The sequence below is a fragment of the Anser brachyrhynchus genome (genome assembly GCF_964034855.1).
Source record: "Anser brachyrhynchus genome assembly, chromosome: 2".
Lineage (NCBI taxonomy): Eukaryota > Metazoa > Chordata > Aves > Anseriformes > Anatidae > Anser > Anser brachyrhynchus.
Window position 1 is genome coordinate 25,408,082 of NC_137695.1, and position 20,291 is coordinate 25,428,372.

General features: G+C 41.0%; 1 protein-coding gene across 2 annotated transcripts in view; it reads right to left on the reverse strand.

The window, feature by feature from the left end:
* Positions 1-5,170: 5,170 nt before the first annotated feature.
* Positions 5,171-20,291, reverse strand: part of CDK6 (cyclin dependent kinase 6) — a 142,620-nt gene continuing 127,499 nt past the window's right edge. For both annotated transcript variants that reach the window (XM_080582567.1, XM_080582568.1), the window contains exon 8: positions 5,171-19,009. In XM_080582567.1, coding sequence (XP_080438693.1) covers positions 18,863-19,009 — 147 coding nt within the window. In that variant the 3' untranslated portion in view covers positions 5,171-18,862. The remainder of the gene's footprint in view (positions 19,010-20,291) is intronic.

Genomic DNA, 20,291 nt, shown 5'->3' on the forward strand with positions numbered 1-20,291 from the left:
CGAGGCGGGGGGGGAGCGGGGGTGGCGGCTGCCGCACCTTCCGGAGAGGGGGCTGAGGGTTAAAGCGAGGGGAAATGGGAGGATGCGGGAGCTGCGCCTCCTGCCAGGAATAAACGTCCCAGGAGGGGAAAGGGTGCCGTCGTGAGGTGTTGGGACTAGAGGGAATGGCCTCAGGTTGTCTCAGGGGAGGTTCAGGTTGGAAATGAGGAGACGTTTCTTCTCAGAAAGAGCGGTCAGGCATTGGGTTGCCCAGGGAGGTGGGCAGCCTTCAGTGTGGGAGACAGAGGGATTTGGCCAACCTCTTTTCAGTGGTTTGTGGGGACAGGACAAGGGGCTACGGCCACAAAATGGAGCACAGGAAGTTCTGCACCAACATGCGAAAGAACTTCTTCACAGTGAGGGTGACGGAGCACTGGGACAGGCTGCCCAGGGAGGTTGTGGAGTCTCCTTCTCTAGAAATACTCAAGGCCCGTCTGGACGCCTACCTGGGCAGCCTGCTGTAGGGAACCTGCTTTGGCAGGGGTTTGGACCCGATGATCTCTTGAGGTCCCTCCCAACCCCTACAATTCTCTGATTCTGTGGTGGAGTCACCGTCCCTGGGGGCGTTCAAGGAAAGGCTGGATGTGGTGCTTAGGGACATGGTTCAGTGGGTGACATTGGTGGTAGGGGGATGGTTGGACCAGGTGGTCTTGGAGGACTTTTCCAACCTTAATGTTTCTATGATTCTGTGTTACACTGATGAGAAGCTAGAGCCTGAGCTGGAGAACGTCATGTGGAACATGTGGAACAAGGTAGATAAGGCTGCAATTTGCAAGGTCCTGCAGTTTTGCCACCTAACCTAACCCATAAAAGTGGCCTAAAAGAAAGCTGGAGAGGGACTTTATCAGGGAGTGTAGTGATGGAACAAGGAATTACGGCTTTGAACAAATGGAGGGGATTTAGATTAGCTGTGATTTGAGGAAGAAATTCTTCACTCAGAGCACAAAGCACACATGGGAATTAGGGCTGAAGATGCACCTTGCTTCTGTTCTTTTCCGTAGATAATAGAATGAAATTACATAAAAACCAGTGTTAAAAATAAACCCAGGGCACAGGATGGGAGGTGGAGGGCAGTCACTGTGGCCAATGGGCAGCCTTTCTCTCTGGCAAGCCAAATGGCCCGGGGCAGCCAGCCCCAGAAAAGGGGACCTCAGCCCCCCCAACCCTCCTCCTTCTTCCACATGAGGGCATTTTCCAGGCCGCTCCAAACACAGCCATCTTTGGCCATGCATGGACCACTCCACCACAGAGGCTTGCTGAGGTCACAGTGGCCACCACTGCCCGACCTTTGCTCCGGACCATACAGAACAGGACCCCTTCTGCTGGCCCACCACTCGCTCAGCTACTAGGTCCTCTGACAGCCAGCTTGTGTGCTTGTGTGCGAAGGAGACTAGAAGCAGCAAGGTGAGAGGCAGCCCTCCTTGGTGTGCGAGGACAGCAATGCGGTCCAAAGAAGCACCAAGAAGGAATGCAGCTAACAAGAAGGAGATGTGTCATGGGCAGAGAGATAGTGCCAGCAGCACAAGAGACACCAGTGCTCGAAGGACCTCTGGCGCGCAGCCCACAGACACACACAAGCTGTACCATTGGCACCACAACAATGCAGGGAACAGGCCGCCCCCTCAGCCATACAGCTACAGGGGGCCTGGGGTAACCATTGGTGATGTGGTGACGTGGAGCAAAGGCAGGAGCATCAGCCACACAGCTGCATGGAGCAGAGGCGTGCCTATCGTCCAGAATACAGCATGGGACCCAGCCATGGCTGTAAAACAGATGGCAGTGCCAAAACCATTCATGGAAACGAACTGGACTGTGGCATGGGACCTAGGCATGGAACTGGATGACGTCCTGGTTCGGCACCCTGGCCTGAAAATATTCCTGATGGAAGGCATCCCATTTGGGGAGTCCTGGGCAAGGACTGGCTTGTCCTTCTGCCAAACACTGTGGAGCCCATGGAGCTGGATCCACCAGAAGAGGTGGAGGAACCAATGGAAGTGGGTCCACCTCCACCAGATCAGACCTGGGACTACCCTGGCATGTCTTCGCTCTCTGCCATCAGAGAGCACAAACAGCGTTGCAGGAGTGCCTGGCAAGCTCCCTACTTGTCACTCAGGCTCCATCCCAAGCATTAGCTTGGAGCCACCAAACACCATGGACATCCTGCAGGCTTACCTGCAAGATGTCCCGGCAATAAAGAACTCTTGCCGATTCTCAGGGGTTGCATGAGTGCTTCTTTCCCATCCCCCAGCCCTTGTGCGAGTGAGTGGAAAAATGGAAACATCATGCCCCTATTCTTCAACAGTTAAAACAAAGAATGGAACAAAGACCACTACTCTTCAACAATTAAAACAATTAGGAGACATTTCTTCTCAGAAAGAGCAGTCAGGCATTGGGATGGGTTGCCCAGGGAGGTGGTGGAGTCACCGTCCCTGGGGGTGTTCAAGGAAAGGTTGGACGTGGTGCTTAGGGACAGGGCTCAGTGGGTGACATTGGTGGTAGGGGGATGGTTGGACCAGATGATCTTGGAGGGCTTTTCCAACCTTAATGATTCCATGATTCTATATGAGTCTATTTTATTTTTTTTTCTCCTTCCCTTGACCTACCTGGTGGTCACTTACAGGTGTGACCTCTTCTCTGTTTTCTCTTCTGTGGATGCATACACTAAGGTGTCATGAAATGGCAGCCTGTCCTGGCACAGGATTCAATGAAATGGGCTCTGTTTGCCAAAAAAAAAAAGGAAAAAAAAGTGGGGGAAAAGTACTTAATCGTCATTTATTGGCTACCTGCGTGTCTAGCAAGCAAAGGAATGTCATAGTACTGATGTTAGGTTAATGCATGGGCTTGGAGACTGAGAGTTACTGGCACCTCCTCGCTCAGAACTTCAAATGTCCTTTTTTTTAAAGGTTACCATTAAGAATTACTGCATGTTAGATACAGCGTTGTAAAAATGAAGAGAAGTAACCACATCTTGGTACTTTAATCATACAAAGCACGAATGAGTTTCGTTTCTGAAACAGCGTTGCGGTTGATCAGATCGGATTGGGTTGATTTATCTGGCAATAACTGGAAAAAATGTTGAGCCCATGGGAACTGGTGACTTGAAGCCATTTACCACAAGCAGGCTCTGAGGAGCTAGAAGAAAGCTGAGGAGCTGAATACACCAGAATTGCAAGGAAAATTTTCTCAGTTGCGAAGAAAATTTACTGTGGAAAATTGCAGCATTATGCAGCAGGGAAGGGAGAGCTTCAGCTCCTCAGAGCGCAATCGGTATATCCTAATGTAAGGATTGCTTCAGAAACACATCAGGCAGAAGTTCTCAGTGAGCTGTCTGCAATGCCCGGGAAATACATCAAAGACATGAGCAACAAACTCCAGCAAAATGTATACATGAAAGAGGCCTTTGTATACAGAAGGGAGAAAAAAAACAACACACCACAAACAAACAAACAAACCCACAACTCAAAACAACACAACAGATAGGTGTAAAATGATGGATACAGATACTGTAAATCTTGCTGCACATCAGTAGTTGGCAGACATGATAGACAAAGAACACATTTAAGCAATTCAAAATGAACGCTTGCTTCTGTGGTGCTAACAAGCATGTGGTACCTAGTGTCATTAGATAATTGTGAGGCGAAGAGATCAGACCATTTATGTGACTGATGAGAAGAGTAACGCTTGTGCTTATTTCTCTGTAGTATTTTTCTTAATGGATTTCTTATGATTTTGTTTCTTTTCCATAAATGAGTTTTATGAGTCTCACATAGTTCACTCTCTCACAGATGAGGGCTAGGAAGAAAATTCGTGTAAGAAGAGTGTTCCACAGCTATCCACAGACTGCTAAGGTTTCTCCTGGGCTAGCTGAGCACTATCAGTGAGATAAGACATTGAACAGTATCCAGATCTGTACATCTCTTGTTTAATCTGCCAAAAATTTCTGCGATTTTCCCCTTTTTTTCAGCGTGTACTAGCCATGGCTGACAGGGGTCATGACGGTGACTGCTCTGGGACAACAGGCCTCCCTGCGGCTCATGATGTGTCTGTCTCTGGGTGGACTACTTCTGCATCCTCTTATGAAGTGTTTAAAGGCTAATTTGGAATGTCACATGATGTAAAGGTGTTTTTATTAAGTGTTGCATCGTATCTGAAGTGTATAGAGGTGTTAGGGACTTTCACGGCTCCTTGTAGTTTCTAGGGGCAGTACAAGATTTTGGTTTTAAGTTAAAAAATCCTTTGTTGTTTGGGGGTCTGGTTAGCTTTGCAGTCATTTCTGTCTCAAGCTTTCATCCAGAAGTGGAAATCTGTTTGGATGCCTCAGCTAATGGTTTTTAGATTCTGGTGGGTCATTTGAGGCCTCGTTGGTCGAAACTGCTTTTATCCTGCTCTAAAGAGCGCCTAATGGTCTTTGCAATAAACTGAGGCTTTATTTGAGCTGTTTTGCCGAGGTGGTTTTTTTGATTGGTTAGGAGTGAAGGCAGAAAACATGCCTCTGGTTTTAGAATTTGATGATGTGTTGTTTTTGTGTTCGACTCAAAACACGTACTTTTACCATTTCTATGTACTCAGAAATGTTACCGGTCATATTTGTAGCCAACCAAAAAAAAAAAAAGCATTCAGCCAGGGAAGTGTGCTTGGGTTCTCTAAAGATGGATGAAAATATCAGAATCTTTAGGAAGACACAAATAGCACAAGCGTTAGGGCAACAGTTGGACTGAGTAACATTCGGGGAAAATAAAGCATTTCATGAATGACTGAGAGCCACCATTGCTTAATTAAAGCACAATTTTCCTAGCAAAGTTAGTCTAAAAAAAGAAGATTTCAGTAAAGACAGACAGTGCTGAACTGAATAGCCTTCACAGCAATTGCAACAATTTAACACCTTTGACAGAAAAAGTGAACACTTAATTTTTTTTATGGAATTCATCCTAGGGAAGCAAGAAAAGAATTCAGAAATGAGGACAAACGAGATAACATTTTTTATAAAACTAAAGGTGTATCGTGGGATGCTTGAAAGGGTGTGAATGTGCTTATGTTTGTGTGTCTGGTTTTGTGTGTATGTTTGTTTATTTTCTGTAATACCCAGGGTGTTGAGAAAAACACTTGTAAACAGAAAAACTATAAAACAGCATTGCTATTTTTCTGTCTTTAATATACAATACTTACTGCATCTGTATTCATTTTACATTTTTAGATAAAAGAAAAATATAGCTCGAAAAGTGAAGTAAACTTCAGGAAAGCAGTTTTAAATACAAAACAAATTTCTTGCCTTTTTACTTTCCAATAATTTGGGAACAACTAAAAAGAACCTGACACCGTGAACATTTTTATTATATCGATTTTCATACTGAACCCTCAGCACCCAACAATAAATACACAACTTTGCTTCTCTTGCACTGCCAGCAGCAAAACGTTCAGTTCCAAAGGACTGTAATTCTGATATAATACAACATTGATAACCTTCTGTGTGCCTTAATTTAATTTTGCTGTATTGACACATGAGTAGTTCTGCAGTCCACCATCTTTACAAACTTGTAAAAGCTAAAGAATATGTTATATGGTAAGGTGCATGCTTGAAAGAGTATGCTCCGATGAACTTCAATGCAGTCGATGTAAAGTAGCCCCAGCTGAGGGTGTTCCTAAAGCAGAAAGCCTCATAGGGTGAAATTTGGGACACAGAGCAGGCATGCAGTTAGATCAAAGGGCTTTGTCTGAAAGCTTGCAAAGAGAGCTCTAGAGTTTCCAAAGTGTTTGCATTATTTCCCAGCCATTCTGTACAGCAGAAACATAGTTTTCCCAATGCGTATACGGTAATCAGCAGCTGTGCAAGAAGAGGAGAGAGGCTGCAAGATTTCATGTACAGCAATGGTGCAATATTTTTATATACCACAGTTTGCATGTTGTAGCCCCTTGATGTAATATGTATGAGCAAAAGGTAAACCAGCATATTTAAGTAACAATTCAAGAAATCACTGTTGCACTTTTATGTATCTCTGTAGGTCATACTATATTTCACACAGAGGTGATTTTAATGCTGAACAAAAAGAATGTAAAGAACACTGAATAGTAATTATTAAGCACACAGAATAAAAATAATGATGCACCTTTAAAAGAAACAGTAACACACGCACCTTTTCATGTTTGTACCCTGATTAAAAGAACATCTTGAATTTCAAGTATGAAGTGATACAGTGAAATCATGTCCCGTGAATAGGTATCAATGGTAGTCTAGGTAGTACAGTTTGCACTGTTAGGTAACTTGCCACCTTGCAAAATAAAATCCTACTGCATATGTAGGTAAAGTGACTTGAAATGCTAAAACTCTAGGTGCCAGCTGGTTCGCTGGTGTAAGCTGATACAATGCTGTAGAAGTCAACAGGACTATGCTGATTTTCACCAGCAAAGTATGTGATCTAAGGTGAATTAAGAAAAAAATATTTGAAACTGCTTTGCATGTTTCCCTTGAATAATCAAGTCCTAGACACCTCCAGAGCAAATGATATTACAAAAAGCAAAATCAAAAGAGCAAAAAAGAAGAAGCCAAACAGCATTAGATGCTGTTTTAACTTTTTGATTTTTTTTTTTTTTTTGTAAAATCATACTGAAAAGTCAAGAAGTAAAGGCACCAAGGTGTATTTTGATTTCCTAATGGATGTTGGCCTGATGTAATATCAGTTAATGAAGTTACTCTGGAAGTGTCTCAGAAACTGTCCTTACTGTTCATAGTATTCCGTAAACCTGAAAGCACAAGTTTTAATAATGCCTTTTGCGACTGTAACATATCTTGCCGATTCTGAAACAAGAATCCCGTAAGGGTTACAAACAGGCTTAACTTTATACAGTTCTGTTAACTTCAGTGGAATTTGTAACATGTAAGTAAGGCACACATGGAGTGTCTGGAGCAGTGAGAAGTGAATCTTATTTCTGATACATTTCTGTACCAGCATCGTGCTTTTCTCCACATATCCCAATGCCACTAAGAAGTGCACTTCCGAACTTCTGTATACAAAAGTAATGAATAGGAATTTTGAGAGAAATAATGTTACTAGAGTTAAGATTTTTTGTCACGCATTACCATTTATATAGTACTCTTGCTGATTTACTAAGCTTAAATATCTTTATATAGACCTGAGCTGCCTGATGCTGAAATTTGTAGACTTGAAGGGTCAAATACTTGGTTTAATTTAACTGTAGTCAGTGGAGTTACAATGAGAGTAAATTATACTAAATGATTTAAAATAGTTTGACACCCCAATCCTATTTCATGCAATTGTCCATGCACAAAAGAATATCTAAATTTGCTGCCTTTGTGCTTTTGTATAGCCAACCATCTTTTTTAAAGCCCAGATGGGCAATTTTATTGCTGCACAAAATGTACTTCAGTTACAAGATGCTACTCAAACATGGCCCCTGGTTTAAGTGTCTGGAATTGACAGATACCTGCTGGAACTGCTACAAACAAAATAAAGCCAAAGGCAGCCTATGTAATATTTTCTAATTTTAATTTTTCAGACAACATTCCCCCACTATTTGTAAAATTAGCTCTACAATAGCATTTCAAAGTAATCTGCTTAATCTTTTACATATTTAAACAAACAAAAAATACCCTAAAGCATAAAAAATACTACATCTGAACACACATACTATTCTAGTTGCAGAACTCAAGGTACAGTATGAAGCTTATTTAAATTTTTTTTTGACTGATCTAGCTTTCTGCCTCTCTATGAAACTAGCTTCACTTCAACAGCCAAAATGTATACTAAATGCAAATAAACAATTAAGCAGCAAGACTCGACACATTTTTTGGCAACTAACCTTTTCACAGGACTAGTGTGTTTTCATAAGAAATAATATACTGAATTATAATAGCAATAATTTAGGTTAATGTCAAATAACTCACAGATAAATGCGTCCACATCTTCAATAAACACTGACCCCATTTCTGGGTGTCTTGGTGCTGTTATTAACCATGTGTCCCCACAACTACAACCGATCACTAAACGAAAGCCTTTTTCTGCAAATACTTTTGTGAGCAACTCTAGTCATATGAGTAGCCCCTCTCAGCTCTGTGGGACTGCTCGGGTGAGGCACCATATTCACGTCTTTGCATACTCAGGCTTTCGGACTGAAGAGTATCAAGCTGGTGAGGAACATACACTCTTACACAGAAAGTAGAAGACAGACATACAGACGAAAGCTCTCTGTGGTGCTTTCAGGAGTTATAATATAAACATTTCCAAAGTTTACCGTTCAACTCCTAAGACATCATTTTGAAGGTATAATTTCTCTTTAACTAGAGCATTCAAAGACATGATACTTTTAAAGCTGTTCAAAGTAATGCAGCTAAATATTACATGAAAAATAAAACCCATACAAGATTCAATGGCAGAAGTAGACCACTTAAATGAGTTGGAATGAAATGGACCATAAATACATTAATCTGAATGCTTGAAAAGAATTTACAGAGGACTTAAATACTGGAAAGGAAAGAATAAATGGGTGCCTGTGGGCTTGCTTTCATTGCCAAAAACATACAGCTTTGTGTAGAAAACAGATTCTATCAGAAAAATAAAAGGCGACTTTATATTTTCTCTTTCTTAAGTATTTTAAAATGAGCTTCTTGCTATAACAGAAGTGGCTGCTTTGCCTGTAAAAGACTGCACGGCTAAGATTCCTCGAGACTTGTTTAGACCCTTTTCCATGGGAACTGGCTCTCATTCCTTACCAAAAAGCACCGCTGTAAGGTAAACTTCTTTAGCCCACATTGTCGTGACTATATGTGGGTTGTGGGAGGGAAGTTCGATCTCTAGGAAAAGAGATTTTGAACACTGCAGAGAATGACAGCAAGGTTATTAAGTGGTGCTGAATATAAGGAAGGTGTCACAGATACTGGGTTTTATTTGCTGGAATCTAAACTGAGACAATTGATACATTTAATACCAACCACCAGAGAATGATCCAGATTTTTAGACAGTGCTGACCTACTCTGGTTTTGATCTAGTAATCTAGAGTAATGCTTTTCTATTCAACTTATTATGCACAACAGGAAGGGCAATGGAGGTGGTGGAGGTGAATCACAACAAAAGAAAACAGCTGGAAAACCACTGGGTTGACATATAGGGCGAAAAAGGAAAGGACGGAGCAACCTCTGCAGTCCCTGCTGCTCACAGTTCTACTTCTATCCATTCAGCCTCTAATCTCATGACGCTGCAGCTCTTCTATTATGTTACAATAGGTATCTTCAGTTCAAAATGTGCATGGCAATCAGTACTTCGGATAAGCCCATTGCCACTGAGCTTGTATAAACCACCTTGTAGAGCAATGCATCTGCAAACTTCCTGCCAGCATCCAAAGTCTGATGTACTTTTCATTGTAGTCCCAACCCATAGTTACACCCACCCTTTGTTGCAAGGGGCTCCAAGATAAAGTCCCTGCAAAAAATCCTGATGGATTTTGGGTCTTGCTGCAAAAGGATTGCAAAGCACTTTAACTAGCAGTCTGTAGACCCAGGCTTTATTTTGAACTCTGAAGGGTGGCTGTTGGAGATACGTCATCATCCACCTGGAGTAAAGCACTTTGTCCTTTCCCACCATATGCCCAGAGTTCACAGTCATCCTTTAGGAAGGTGAGAGAGGTCTCCTAGGGGAGTTCTTAACTCTACCACTGTTTAAAACGCAAAAATGTCCACTGTTATAGAAACAGTAAGCATACTATCCCCTCCAGATCCTGTAAACACTTTTTCTCAGGAGAATATATTGGGGTCATGGTCTGACTGTGCCTAGTACTTGTGGCAAGGCTCTGTACTCATATCTGCCATAGCATGAGCAAAGGAATGAGCTTGATTGCCTGCATGCACCCATGCCGTCTTGAAAGTTGTGGACCCTCATACAGGGAAGGTCTTTCTCCTAGGTGCTGTGACTCATGCTGGGAGAAGACATCTCCCTGGGAACAGTGATCTCTGGGAAGAAGGGGAAAGGGGTGAGCAGAAGGAGGCTGGCATTGTTAGTCTTGTATGTATCCTTTAAAAACTTCATATAACAGAAGAATCACTGGCTGCTCTTGTAAACATACACAGACAGTTGTCCAGCGATCTTCTATACTTACTAAATAATCTTATGAATCCAAAATAGTTTTGGCTGATCAAACACATTATGTTCAATCTAATCTACACCTGCTCATGTCTTTGCTTGAGCCAAAGAGTGTCAAAATAACAAACACTTTGCCATACTCTTCTGTATCAACTCTGAACTCCTAATAAGAAGCAAGGGAAAATGAGAGAAGACATCACTGTCTGCCTGCAAACTTGGGGGCTGCAGAATCACAAGGTAGTAATTTAGCTCACAGTTTTTGAGTGGCTGAGCAAGGTCAGCTACAAGTGATAGGTGACCAAGTGTTGCCACAGTAAGAGGAAGCAGGGTGTTGAAAGGCTGTTAAGGACTAGGATCTCCAGGTATACTTTTGGTGTTACAGTAGGATGATCTGGAATAAGGAAAGGAGTCGATAAGCTGCTGGGTGATCTACCACTATATATATATATCACCAATGCCAGAGAAGTACAGTGTAGAATTAAAGGCTTCCTATTCCTAGAACTGCAAAATTTGTCTCTGTGCCAAGCCTAGTTGCTCATATTTAATGGAAGGACCAAAATAAGCCGCTCTGTGCTATCACTTGCCATGTCACCCATACACATGAACTAAACCTACACAGACCTTGTACTCCCTATTTCTGTGCTGCCTATTTCTGGAGGCGGCACAACAATAGTTAACGGTAGCTCTGAGGCTGGCACAGCAGCTTGGAAAGCTCCATTCCTGCTGTACAACCGATGAAAAGACTCCCTTTTCCCTGGCAGACGGTTCTGCAGCATCACTTACACTGGGTGTCTAACAGGCTCTCAGACTTACTCCTGCAAGGCAGTGAACCACCTGGACTGATCCAGCCAAATCTGCGTGTGGATAATCTCATTAAAATCCAAGTGCTCAAACACATGCCATTTTGGATTGGCAAAGAATTTTCAATTTGCTGCAGGAGTCAGCTTGTAATGCACAATGATACTTCACGCTACTGGGTGCCCTTAGTGATACATTCTTCATGTCTGCAGCTGAACTACAGGCTGTGTCTGTATGGCCAGATTAGTCTGCTCTCAAGCTGTCTCAACAGCCTTTTTTTTTTTTTTAATATATCTACATAGAAAAATCTCTCACTTACACAAAATCTGATTTAAAAAATACAGCTGTTGCTGTCTTGAAAAACTGCACCAGCACTCATGACTTGAGTTAGCACATTAAGGATCTGGAGCTAAAATCCCGTGCAAGAGCATTGCTTTATCATCTTAGGCCTCTGAAAGTGAATGACAGGAGAAAACAAAAAAACATGGAAAAAAGTCGTCCCCCTACACTTATACATAACTTTTCCACATATTCAAATTCACTTTCCCAAATTGTCCTGAATTCTCCTATCTCTACCCATTTTTCCTATCTTTGCAGCACTTTGCAATTTTCCTCTCTCATCTAGATACTCAAAATAGATCCTAACATTCAAGAACATAAACAAACAAATAGTCCCACAAAGGTTTATAAAAGGAAGAAAGGTCACTAGAAAATGGTAGCTGCCTCCTACCATTAATGCATGGCAGGAACATACAGCAGAACATAGCTTAATTCTGCATCTACAGGAACAGCACACTGTGCAGCTCAGAGTGCTGGGCATAGCCAGCAGCAGTAACAAGTGTTGGGAAGATTAATAACATTATATATGATTAGGGTAGGGCTGACGATTTAATAACATGTCAAATGCATGAAGCATGGAATAAGAGGAAAGGTTGCATATTACAGTCTGTTAATTACAATCTCTTCAGAAGCAATTGCATGAAGGAAGCTGACAATCAAATATTTGTGAAAATTCATTTTCCATTTAGTGGCAAAGACAGTGCTGCTTGGCTGGGCTTAACATGAGCATGTCAATGGGAGCAAGTATCAGTGTAAACATTAGAAAATTTGCCTGGCATCTGGTTGGGTTTAAGGTGCAGAAAGCTAAATAGTGTGGATGCAAATATAGCACGCTCAAAAATGGACAGTGAGCTTGAGAGCTTTACAGCATATCCGTGTATACATCACCAAAGTAAACATTACCTGCTTTCCCTTCTCCTTTCAAATAGTATAGGTAGCTTTAGTGCAAATGAACATTAAAATGCTAATTAGAATAAGTTCATACCTGGATCCTTCCTTAAAACCCTATCAACTTTGAGAAGTCAGTGAAAGAGTATCAGTTTCAATGCATATTTAATACACATTGTTTGTATTTACATTTCTCACTTTATAAATACTCCCCTTTTCCCTTATCCCAGAAGTACCTTCCCAATAGTTCCTTGAAATCTTTTTTTTTTTGTTTCATCTTTACTAATGTCAGTTTTTTTAAAGGCAGTATCTTTTGTCTGATCTTCTCTGGAAACAATCTACTCTACCGTGATCACCAAGTATAAAAATAGCCATATCAGAATCTCTTGCTTTCTGTACCCATGCAAGATAAACACACAACATTTGCTATACCTAAAAGAATGATATTTAGCTAGTTTCTGCAAGCACTTAATGAGCCATTTTTGTGCACACTATTCCTAAGTGTATCTTATGGTTCTTCTGTCATGTATATACTGCATATCTGTATGCAATATATGTGAAGCTTCAGACTAAAGGGAATAAATAACACTTGCCAAAAGTATAATTGTCAGTTCATATGTCCACATCTTTCTCATTTCAATGGCTTAGTTCATTTAAATCAATGAAAAAGCTTATTGTTTTACAGAAGTTACTGGGATTTGATGGCTACTGATTTGGTCCAGAAACTGGAATTATATTACAGGCATTATTTAACAATTCACAAAACAAAGAGATAAAATAAATAGCTCACAGATAGAATTCCTATTTGAGTTGCACAGCTTGTTAAATTGTTCAAATTGTAGTCATACTTTTGCACACCTCAACTGTATTTGCAAACATTAAAAAATGGATATGATAATGAAACCTGGTAGGTATCATTAGGTGTATAAAATCCCACTTACTTTTCTAGAGATTGTTTCTGAATTTTTTCCTCATGGAAATTATCTGTATAACTCTAATACTTAGCAATCAAAAAGAAGTGATAGCTTATGAACAGTCAGTTACTGAAGATTTCAGTATATAACGTGCTATTTTCTGTGAATTTAAAAATAAATTTCTTAATTTTTCTCCCACAATTGCAGTTTGGAAAAACATTTTTTTCCTAATATGCTAATGTCAACAAAATCACACATTAAGAGAAGAGTGAAATCCTGTTAACATCAAGAAAGCTCTTCTTATTTAGAAGCAGTTTTGAGGCAATACAATAAATACATTAGTTTCCTAAGCTTCTGATCAGTTCAAGCTTCAAGCATAAAACAACAGATCACTCTAATAGTCTAGTATCTTCTAATTCACATTGTACATAAAAATCCATCTATTCCTGAAACTATTGCATAAGAAAAAAATACTAACAAAGTGGTTCTATAAAACAGAGTTCTTAGAAGAAACTTCCTCATTATTCAGCTGTGTATTATACATGGCACATAATTAATTTATGTTGACTTTTAAACCAAACCGTGTGGTTTATGATTCATAAACATATTTAACAACTGATGTGTTTTCAGTTGTGAGTCAGATAAGTGCTCAAGTTTGTTGGCTGAAGGACCAAACCAGCATGTTTTCTCTGTATTTTCCATAATAAAATTGGCCGGGTGGCCAAGAAGGCCAACGGCATCCTGGCTTGTGCCAGGAATAACGTAGCCAGCAGGACCAGGGAGGTGATCGTCCCCCTGCACTCAGCTCTGGTGAGGCCGCACCTCGAGCACTGTGTTCAGCTTTGGGCCCCTCACTACAAGAAGGACATCGAGGCCCTGGAGCATGTCCAGAGAAGGGCTACGAAGCTGGTGAAGGGCCTGGGGCACAAGTCCTGTGAGGAGCGGCTGAGGGAACTGGGGTTGTTTAGTCTGGAGAAGAGGAGGCTCAGGGGAGACCTTCTTGGTCTCTACAACTGCCTGAAAGGAAGGTGTGGGGAGCTGGGGGTCGGCCTCTTCTCACAGGTAACTAGTGATAGGACTGGAGGGAATGGCCGCAAGTTGCGCCAGGGGAGGTTGAGGTTGGAAATTAGGAGACATTTCTTCTCAGAAAGAGCAGTCAGGCATTGGAACGGGTGTTCAAGGAAAGGTTGGATGTGGTGCTTAGGGACATGGTTTAGTGGGTGGTATCGGTGGTAGGGTTGGACCAGATGATCTTGAAGGTCTTTTCCAACCTTAATGATTCTATGATTCTAATATCAGAGAGAATTATCCCTTTGTATGATAAAACGTGCTTCTCAAAGACAGTGAGTGAACTTGTGAAAAGTAGCATGGCACAGTATTTCCGTCTTATTCTCCAAAATGACCTTCAAGTATGAAAACCATGTAAAAGTTACATTGCTGGATACCATCCCTCATGCAGGACATGCTCAAATACCATAACTTGCTGTTTTCTTGCATGTGAAAGGCTCTATACATGTAGCACCAAATTTCAAAGTTTTGCAAACATGATATCCTAATTTTTTGGTCTGTTTTAACAGAGAAACAAGAGGGAAAGGTACTCTTAACGTCTCCCACAGTAGACTAATGTGCTGAAAAAACAATGGAGTGTGGGCACAGCCTACACAGAAATATGCCCAAAGCCTATTTTTAGAATTTTACTTGTCACACAGAAGACAACACAGGTGTACACAAAACTAAGGTTAAGCGAGGAGGTGCACAAAGAGATTCTTTTTAAATCATCCCTTCTGGGCTGACGGACTAAAATAAGCAACACTCAGTAACAGGGGCATAGGGACACTGGCACTGTGTAGCTATTGAAAATTTGTAAGAATCTTGTTGGAAATAGCACCTTCAAGTGTCACTGAAATCTGGTTTCCATATGGGTGCTGAGAGAGAGGAACTGGAGAGCTAGACTGAGTGTGGGGACTGGGTGAAGAGAGAAAGCGGCTGCTCCAGGCATATTGCTATGGCTCAGCACTTAGCACTTCACTACCTGGCTTTGGTGATGTTTTTCCTTGGCTATTGGGTCTGCTTTTCCTGCAGAATTATGTAGCAGTGACAAAAAAAAACCACGTTTGTTGGAGATGGAAATTGCTCCTTCTGTTACTCAGAACATCCTGTTGTCTAGTGAGTAGAGCACAGAGTCTGCTTGTGGGTGTTTTAGGAGCTAAGCAACTAACCCTACTTTTAATATATTTTTTGCCAGTGTTTTTCAGCTGCTGTTGAACCAGTCCTCTAGAACATATACGTACGGGCATAGTTATTGTGAAGAACTGCACTCAAAAGTGTTATTTAAAGGGTGTACGAAGAGTTGTCATCTCAGTCTGGAATATCTGTGAAAAGGAGCAATTTTTTCACATGTATAATTCCTACATCCTACACATACAGCAGTAATGAGTACAGAAACTTCAAGACTACAGCTATACCAGTGAAATAAAAAGAGCAAGGGCATGGCTTGAGTAGTCCCACAGCTGTCTCTGTACTGTCTCATTATTAGCATGATTCCCAGCATGCTTTCAGCCAGTGCCAGCACTTTGCCCAGCCAGGGAACAGGACTCCTCAGTTTACTAGTGTAAGTGAAGCCTCATGGCTTGGCAGGGAAAATGGGAATCAGATGAAGCCTAAGGCATGTCAGAGAGGACTACTGGAATTTCTTCCTGAAAAGATTTTGAAAAGGAGGTCATTTGAAAAGTCCTTATGCCTTTGAATCCAGTCCCTTGCTACCACAAGGGAAAAAAAGATCTTTACCCTAACCCTGTCGAGACAGATTTCCTTTTTTCTTGCTGCCATTCCCACTGGAAGGATGTCGCAGAACCAAAAATTAATGCAACCTCTTCCAATCTTTCTCCTGAATACTCCCACTTATAACCTGATCCTATATTAGACAACATACAGCACCACGTTGCAGAGGCTCTACTTCTGATTCCATAGGCCAGCTCCTGCTTTTCTCTGCTGCTCTCTTGAGCTCTACTTCCGATACCATGCATTGGTAAATTCTGCTCCAGTAGTTTACTTTCTTGCAATTTCCATATTCTCGTTAGTTCTTGGGCCCACACTAAGCAACCTTTGGCTTAAAGTGTTCACTTCCCTCTTTTTGTTTCACCCTAATAATTTGCTTACAATCAGAAATCTCTCTCTCTCTCTCTCTCTCACACACACACGCACACACAAACACACACATTTTTACCCTATGTTAGCTCTTGGAGAGCTCTGGGAAAGTTCCCTGACAGCTGCTGGAAAGCCACACCAGCTGAATGCCCTGATATAACATGTACGATAGCTTGGTGGCAGGTAAAATCCAGAATATTTTAAAAAGTGCTAAACCATGTAGAAAACTTTTCTATTTGTTGCTCTGGCAAGAATCTCCTAAACGTTGGCTCTGTTTGTTCTAATTAGTGTTTTAAAATTGTTATAAAAAATTCATTCTGGCCTATCTTTTCCCATGAATGTCAAAAACCTATTCACACTCGGGTCCATCGAACCATGTAGGAATAGGGCTGGTTCAACACCAGTGCAGTGGGTTTGCCGTTCTCTTCGGGTGTAGGAGAGGAGAGAACGACAGAAACGAGGCCAAGATTAGAGGAGTTAGCTGCTGTGACTGCTCCCTGGCCTTCAGCTTGCCACTTGCAGAGCTTCCAAAATTCTTGTGCTATGCATCTGTATTATCTCTGTGTGTGGATGCCTCATACACACTCTTGCCAGGCCTAATTTGCAACTTGCCTGTTCATGCTGGTAGGTTTCGAGTATGTATCATTCTGGGCATGAAGGAAAGCACAGGCCAATGCATGCATGCATGCATGCAAGTGGTCCATTTAAAACCTCTTCTATTTGAATAATTTAACCATAAGTCGCATGGTTAAGCGTCTAACAGTAAAGAAAAGCTTTATCCAAGAGACCGGTAAGATCTACTCACTCTCTTAGCAATGGACCATGTCCCAGACAGTGCAGATACCTGAAACAGAGTTAACAGTGAAGTCCACCACAACAGCCAGTATGCCACAGGTCTGAGAAGCCCGCCAGGGAGACAGCTACAGGTTCCCTTGCCAGATCCGGAAAAAATACATTGCTCAACTCAGTGCTCAGGACCTGCTTCTGCCAAGCATGCTGTGAGGAAGGGTATGACGCTGGCTCAGTAGCTAGACAAGATGAAGTAGAGATGAAGAAGAGAGTAGCCTAACGGACTATCATAGGAGTAAGCAAAGTTAGCTGCCTCACTTATCATCAGTTATACTGCAATAGTGTGTATTTATATATTCATGGTAAGGGCTAACTCGGACCAATTTTCCCCCCAAGTCATATCCAGGTAAATGCACTGAATTCATGCTAGGGAACAGCTTTTATGGATTCAAAATACTTCTTTTTTTTTCCCAGTACAGTATTAAAAAAATAAAAGTTTCTTTTTAAAATACTGAAAATATATTTTAGTTAAGGTAAAAGTACTAAATATAAAAAAAATTAAGGTAATATTTAATATAACTGTGCTATAAAGACACGTGAATTGCTCAGTTATTTTGACATTCAATAATGGCACATTAGCCCTAGCGGAGAAGCATGTGCCAGTATACCCACATGGTGGTTTAGGAGAGAAGCTCATGCATTTCTGCATAGAAAACAAGTCTTCTTAATAAATGACATCTGAGAGATTTTGTGACAGTAACGTTCATGCACTTGTGATGCATGGGGGGTGTTGCAGGTAAGGCAGCGCAGTACACAGCATGCAATTCAGCACAAATAAACACCTGTACTTCTTTACAGGTATAGGATTCTCTGCTTCTAATCTGGAAATATTTTGTCTGTGTTCCTTTTCAGCTGATAATGAGAACAAGTTCAAGGCACAAACCTGTATTCATTTTCATTGGCTCTGCTCATGTCTTTGAGCTGCATATCAGAAAATTCAGAAAGAGATAGAGAAAATGTGCCTGCAGCTGTTTCCAGGAAGGAATGATGGGTTAGATGATCGGCTAGAATGTGCATGTATTCCAACATAAACTATGTGGAAATTGAATGGATCTTTAAGAATGGGATCCTGTAAGTTTCTTTAAAAGACTTGCTTTTGAAACATGCACACAAACTTAACTGGATAGTAACTTGTTTGTGTATGAAAAAAACTAAAAGTTGAGACATTTATTATGATCACCATCATCACTATTATTTTTATAGAGCAATTAAATGATAAAATAATCCATCCAAGTTTTCAACTGGGGAAGCACCTGCATATATTCTACGATGCACAGTAACTGGATGTATTAATGTAGGTATCAGTTAACTGCAGGTTGCAGAGATCTGATATTTCAATGCCATTCTTTAAATATCACTTTAAGAGATCACATAATAATAATAATAAAAGTACCAAATCATGCTTCAGCAGCTAGAGAGAGAGATTGCATCATGTTTTGGCAGTGACTTGATCATCCTACTCCACACTGGCAGCATTCAATATTAAAATGATAAAATGGCAGCAAAACTGGTCAGCAGCTTCTCTTCGTCTGGAGTTTTCCCAGGTAGATAAACAAAACAAAAACAAAACAAACATAAAGCTGCAATGGGAGCAGGTCAAAACCCTGTTCCTTGCATCGCTCTGATGAAAGTAAACTAGATTGGTTTCCTTGGATAAGCACATCACAATCCCGAAATAAAAGATAGGTGTTTAAAACCTCCAAATAATGATCTTCACTCGAACAGCTATGTGGTTTATATGGGTCAGTGGCCTTGTCAGCTACATGTCTTGTTCATTTATAGATTCATCTTCAGTCAGCATTATGATGCATTCACCTCACTGGAGTTTTGGCTGGATGACATGTGGGAGTCCAGATTCTCCTTGCATTTCTCCAGATCATGGAAATATGGGTGAGACAGGGCAACATAGGCAGATATTCTCTTGGCTGGATTGAACGCTAAGCATTTCTGTAAGTATGAAAAGAAGTTGATTTTAACTACAATGTAAAGTTATAATTGCAAACATTGCAAGTCACTGTCAATTACTTATGCATGTCACTGTCAATTTATGATCAGTATGAGAGACAACAGGGTCACAGTGGTTGCTGCATGATAAGATGGTCATGCATATCAAAACAAGCGGTCGGGTTACAGTATAGCATCCTCAAAGCTAATAGAAAATACCAAGTTAGAAAATTAAGATATTCATAGTTTATGCAATCCCAGAATTCAGGTTTTCTTGAATTCAGATGCACAGGATATGTGTCTCACAGACTGCAGGGAGCAACTATTCATGAATGGCTTTTGAACCCCCCCAGTATTCAATATACTCACCTTTTGTGGGTATAACCCACAGACTGTGTTATAAGGTTTATGTTCATTCCTAAGCTCAACGTTTCTATAGGTGTTGGGTCTTTGACTTCATACCCTTTGTATGTTAATGTTTTGTGTTTGCTTTCCTAGATCTTTTGGAAAAACAAAAACAAAACCAGAACATTTCCATTATGCTGAAATAAAAGAAAAATTCAAGAAACATTCAAAATTCTTCAATGCCAGTCTGTAAGTGTGCTGAAAGCTCTGCTCCTCATGCTGGTCAGTACTATTGTCTCCTTATATTTTTCACTGACTTCATGTTACAGTATTGTTGTTTTGTAATTTAGTTATCTGAGCTTTAACTGTTTGTTTATTCTGTGTCTGTTTAGGATCTGGCATACTGCAGTCTTGGACTCTTGCAGTGACTTTTAATAACTAAATATCCACATGACTTATTGCTGAGGTGAAACTTTTAGATCATGGCTTTCTGCCACAATAATGACATCAGCAGGTCTGGTCAGTGTGTCAAACACTCCCAGAGAGATACATCCTTTGGGAAGGAATTAGGGGATTTCACTTTTTGTAGGTAACAGGAGCAATGACAACCTTAAACTGCATTTCATTCAGTCATTTCAGAGCTGTGCTAAAGTGATGACAGATCTTAAAATTAAATGTTTTCTGCCTTGTTCCAACCCCTGCCTGCTTGTTCCAGATACATTTTTGCTCCCTGCTTTCCATTCTAATTCCACTGTTTATGTTCAGGTGATGGTAGACTCCCATTCTAAGGTCCCCTCCTAAAAGCTTTCACATCCTCCCACTGGAAATTCTCCCTTTCCATCCTAGCTGTACTTTGCTTGCCGTCTTTCAAGATCCGTATCCCTGCCTTTGTCCAGCCAGCTCAGAAATCTCCCCATAGTCTTATGTTTTATACCTTGTT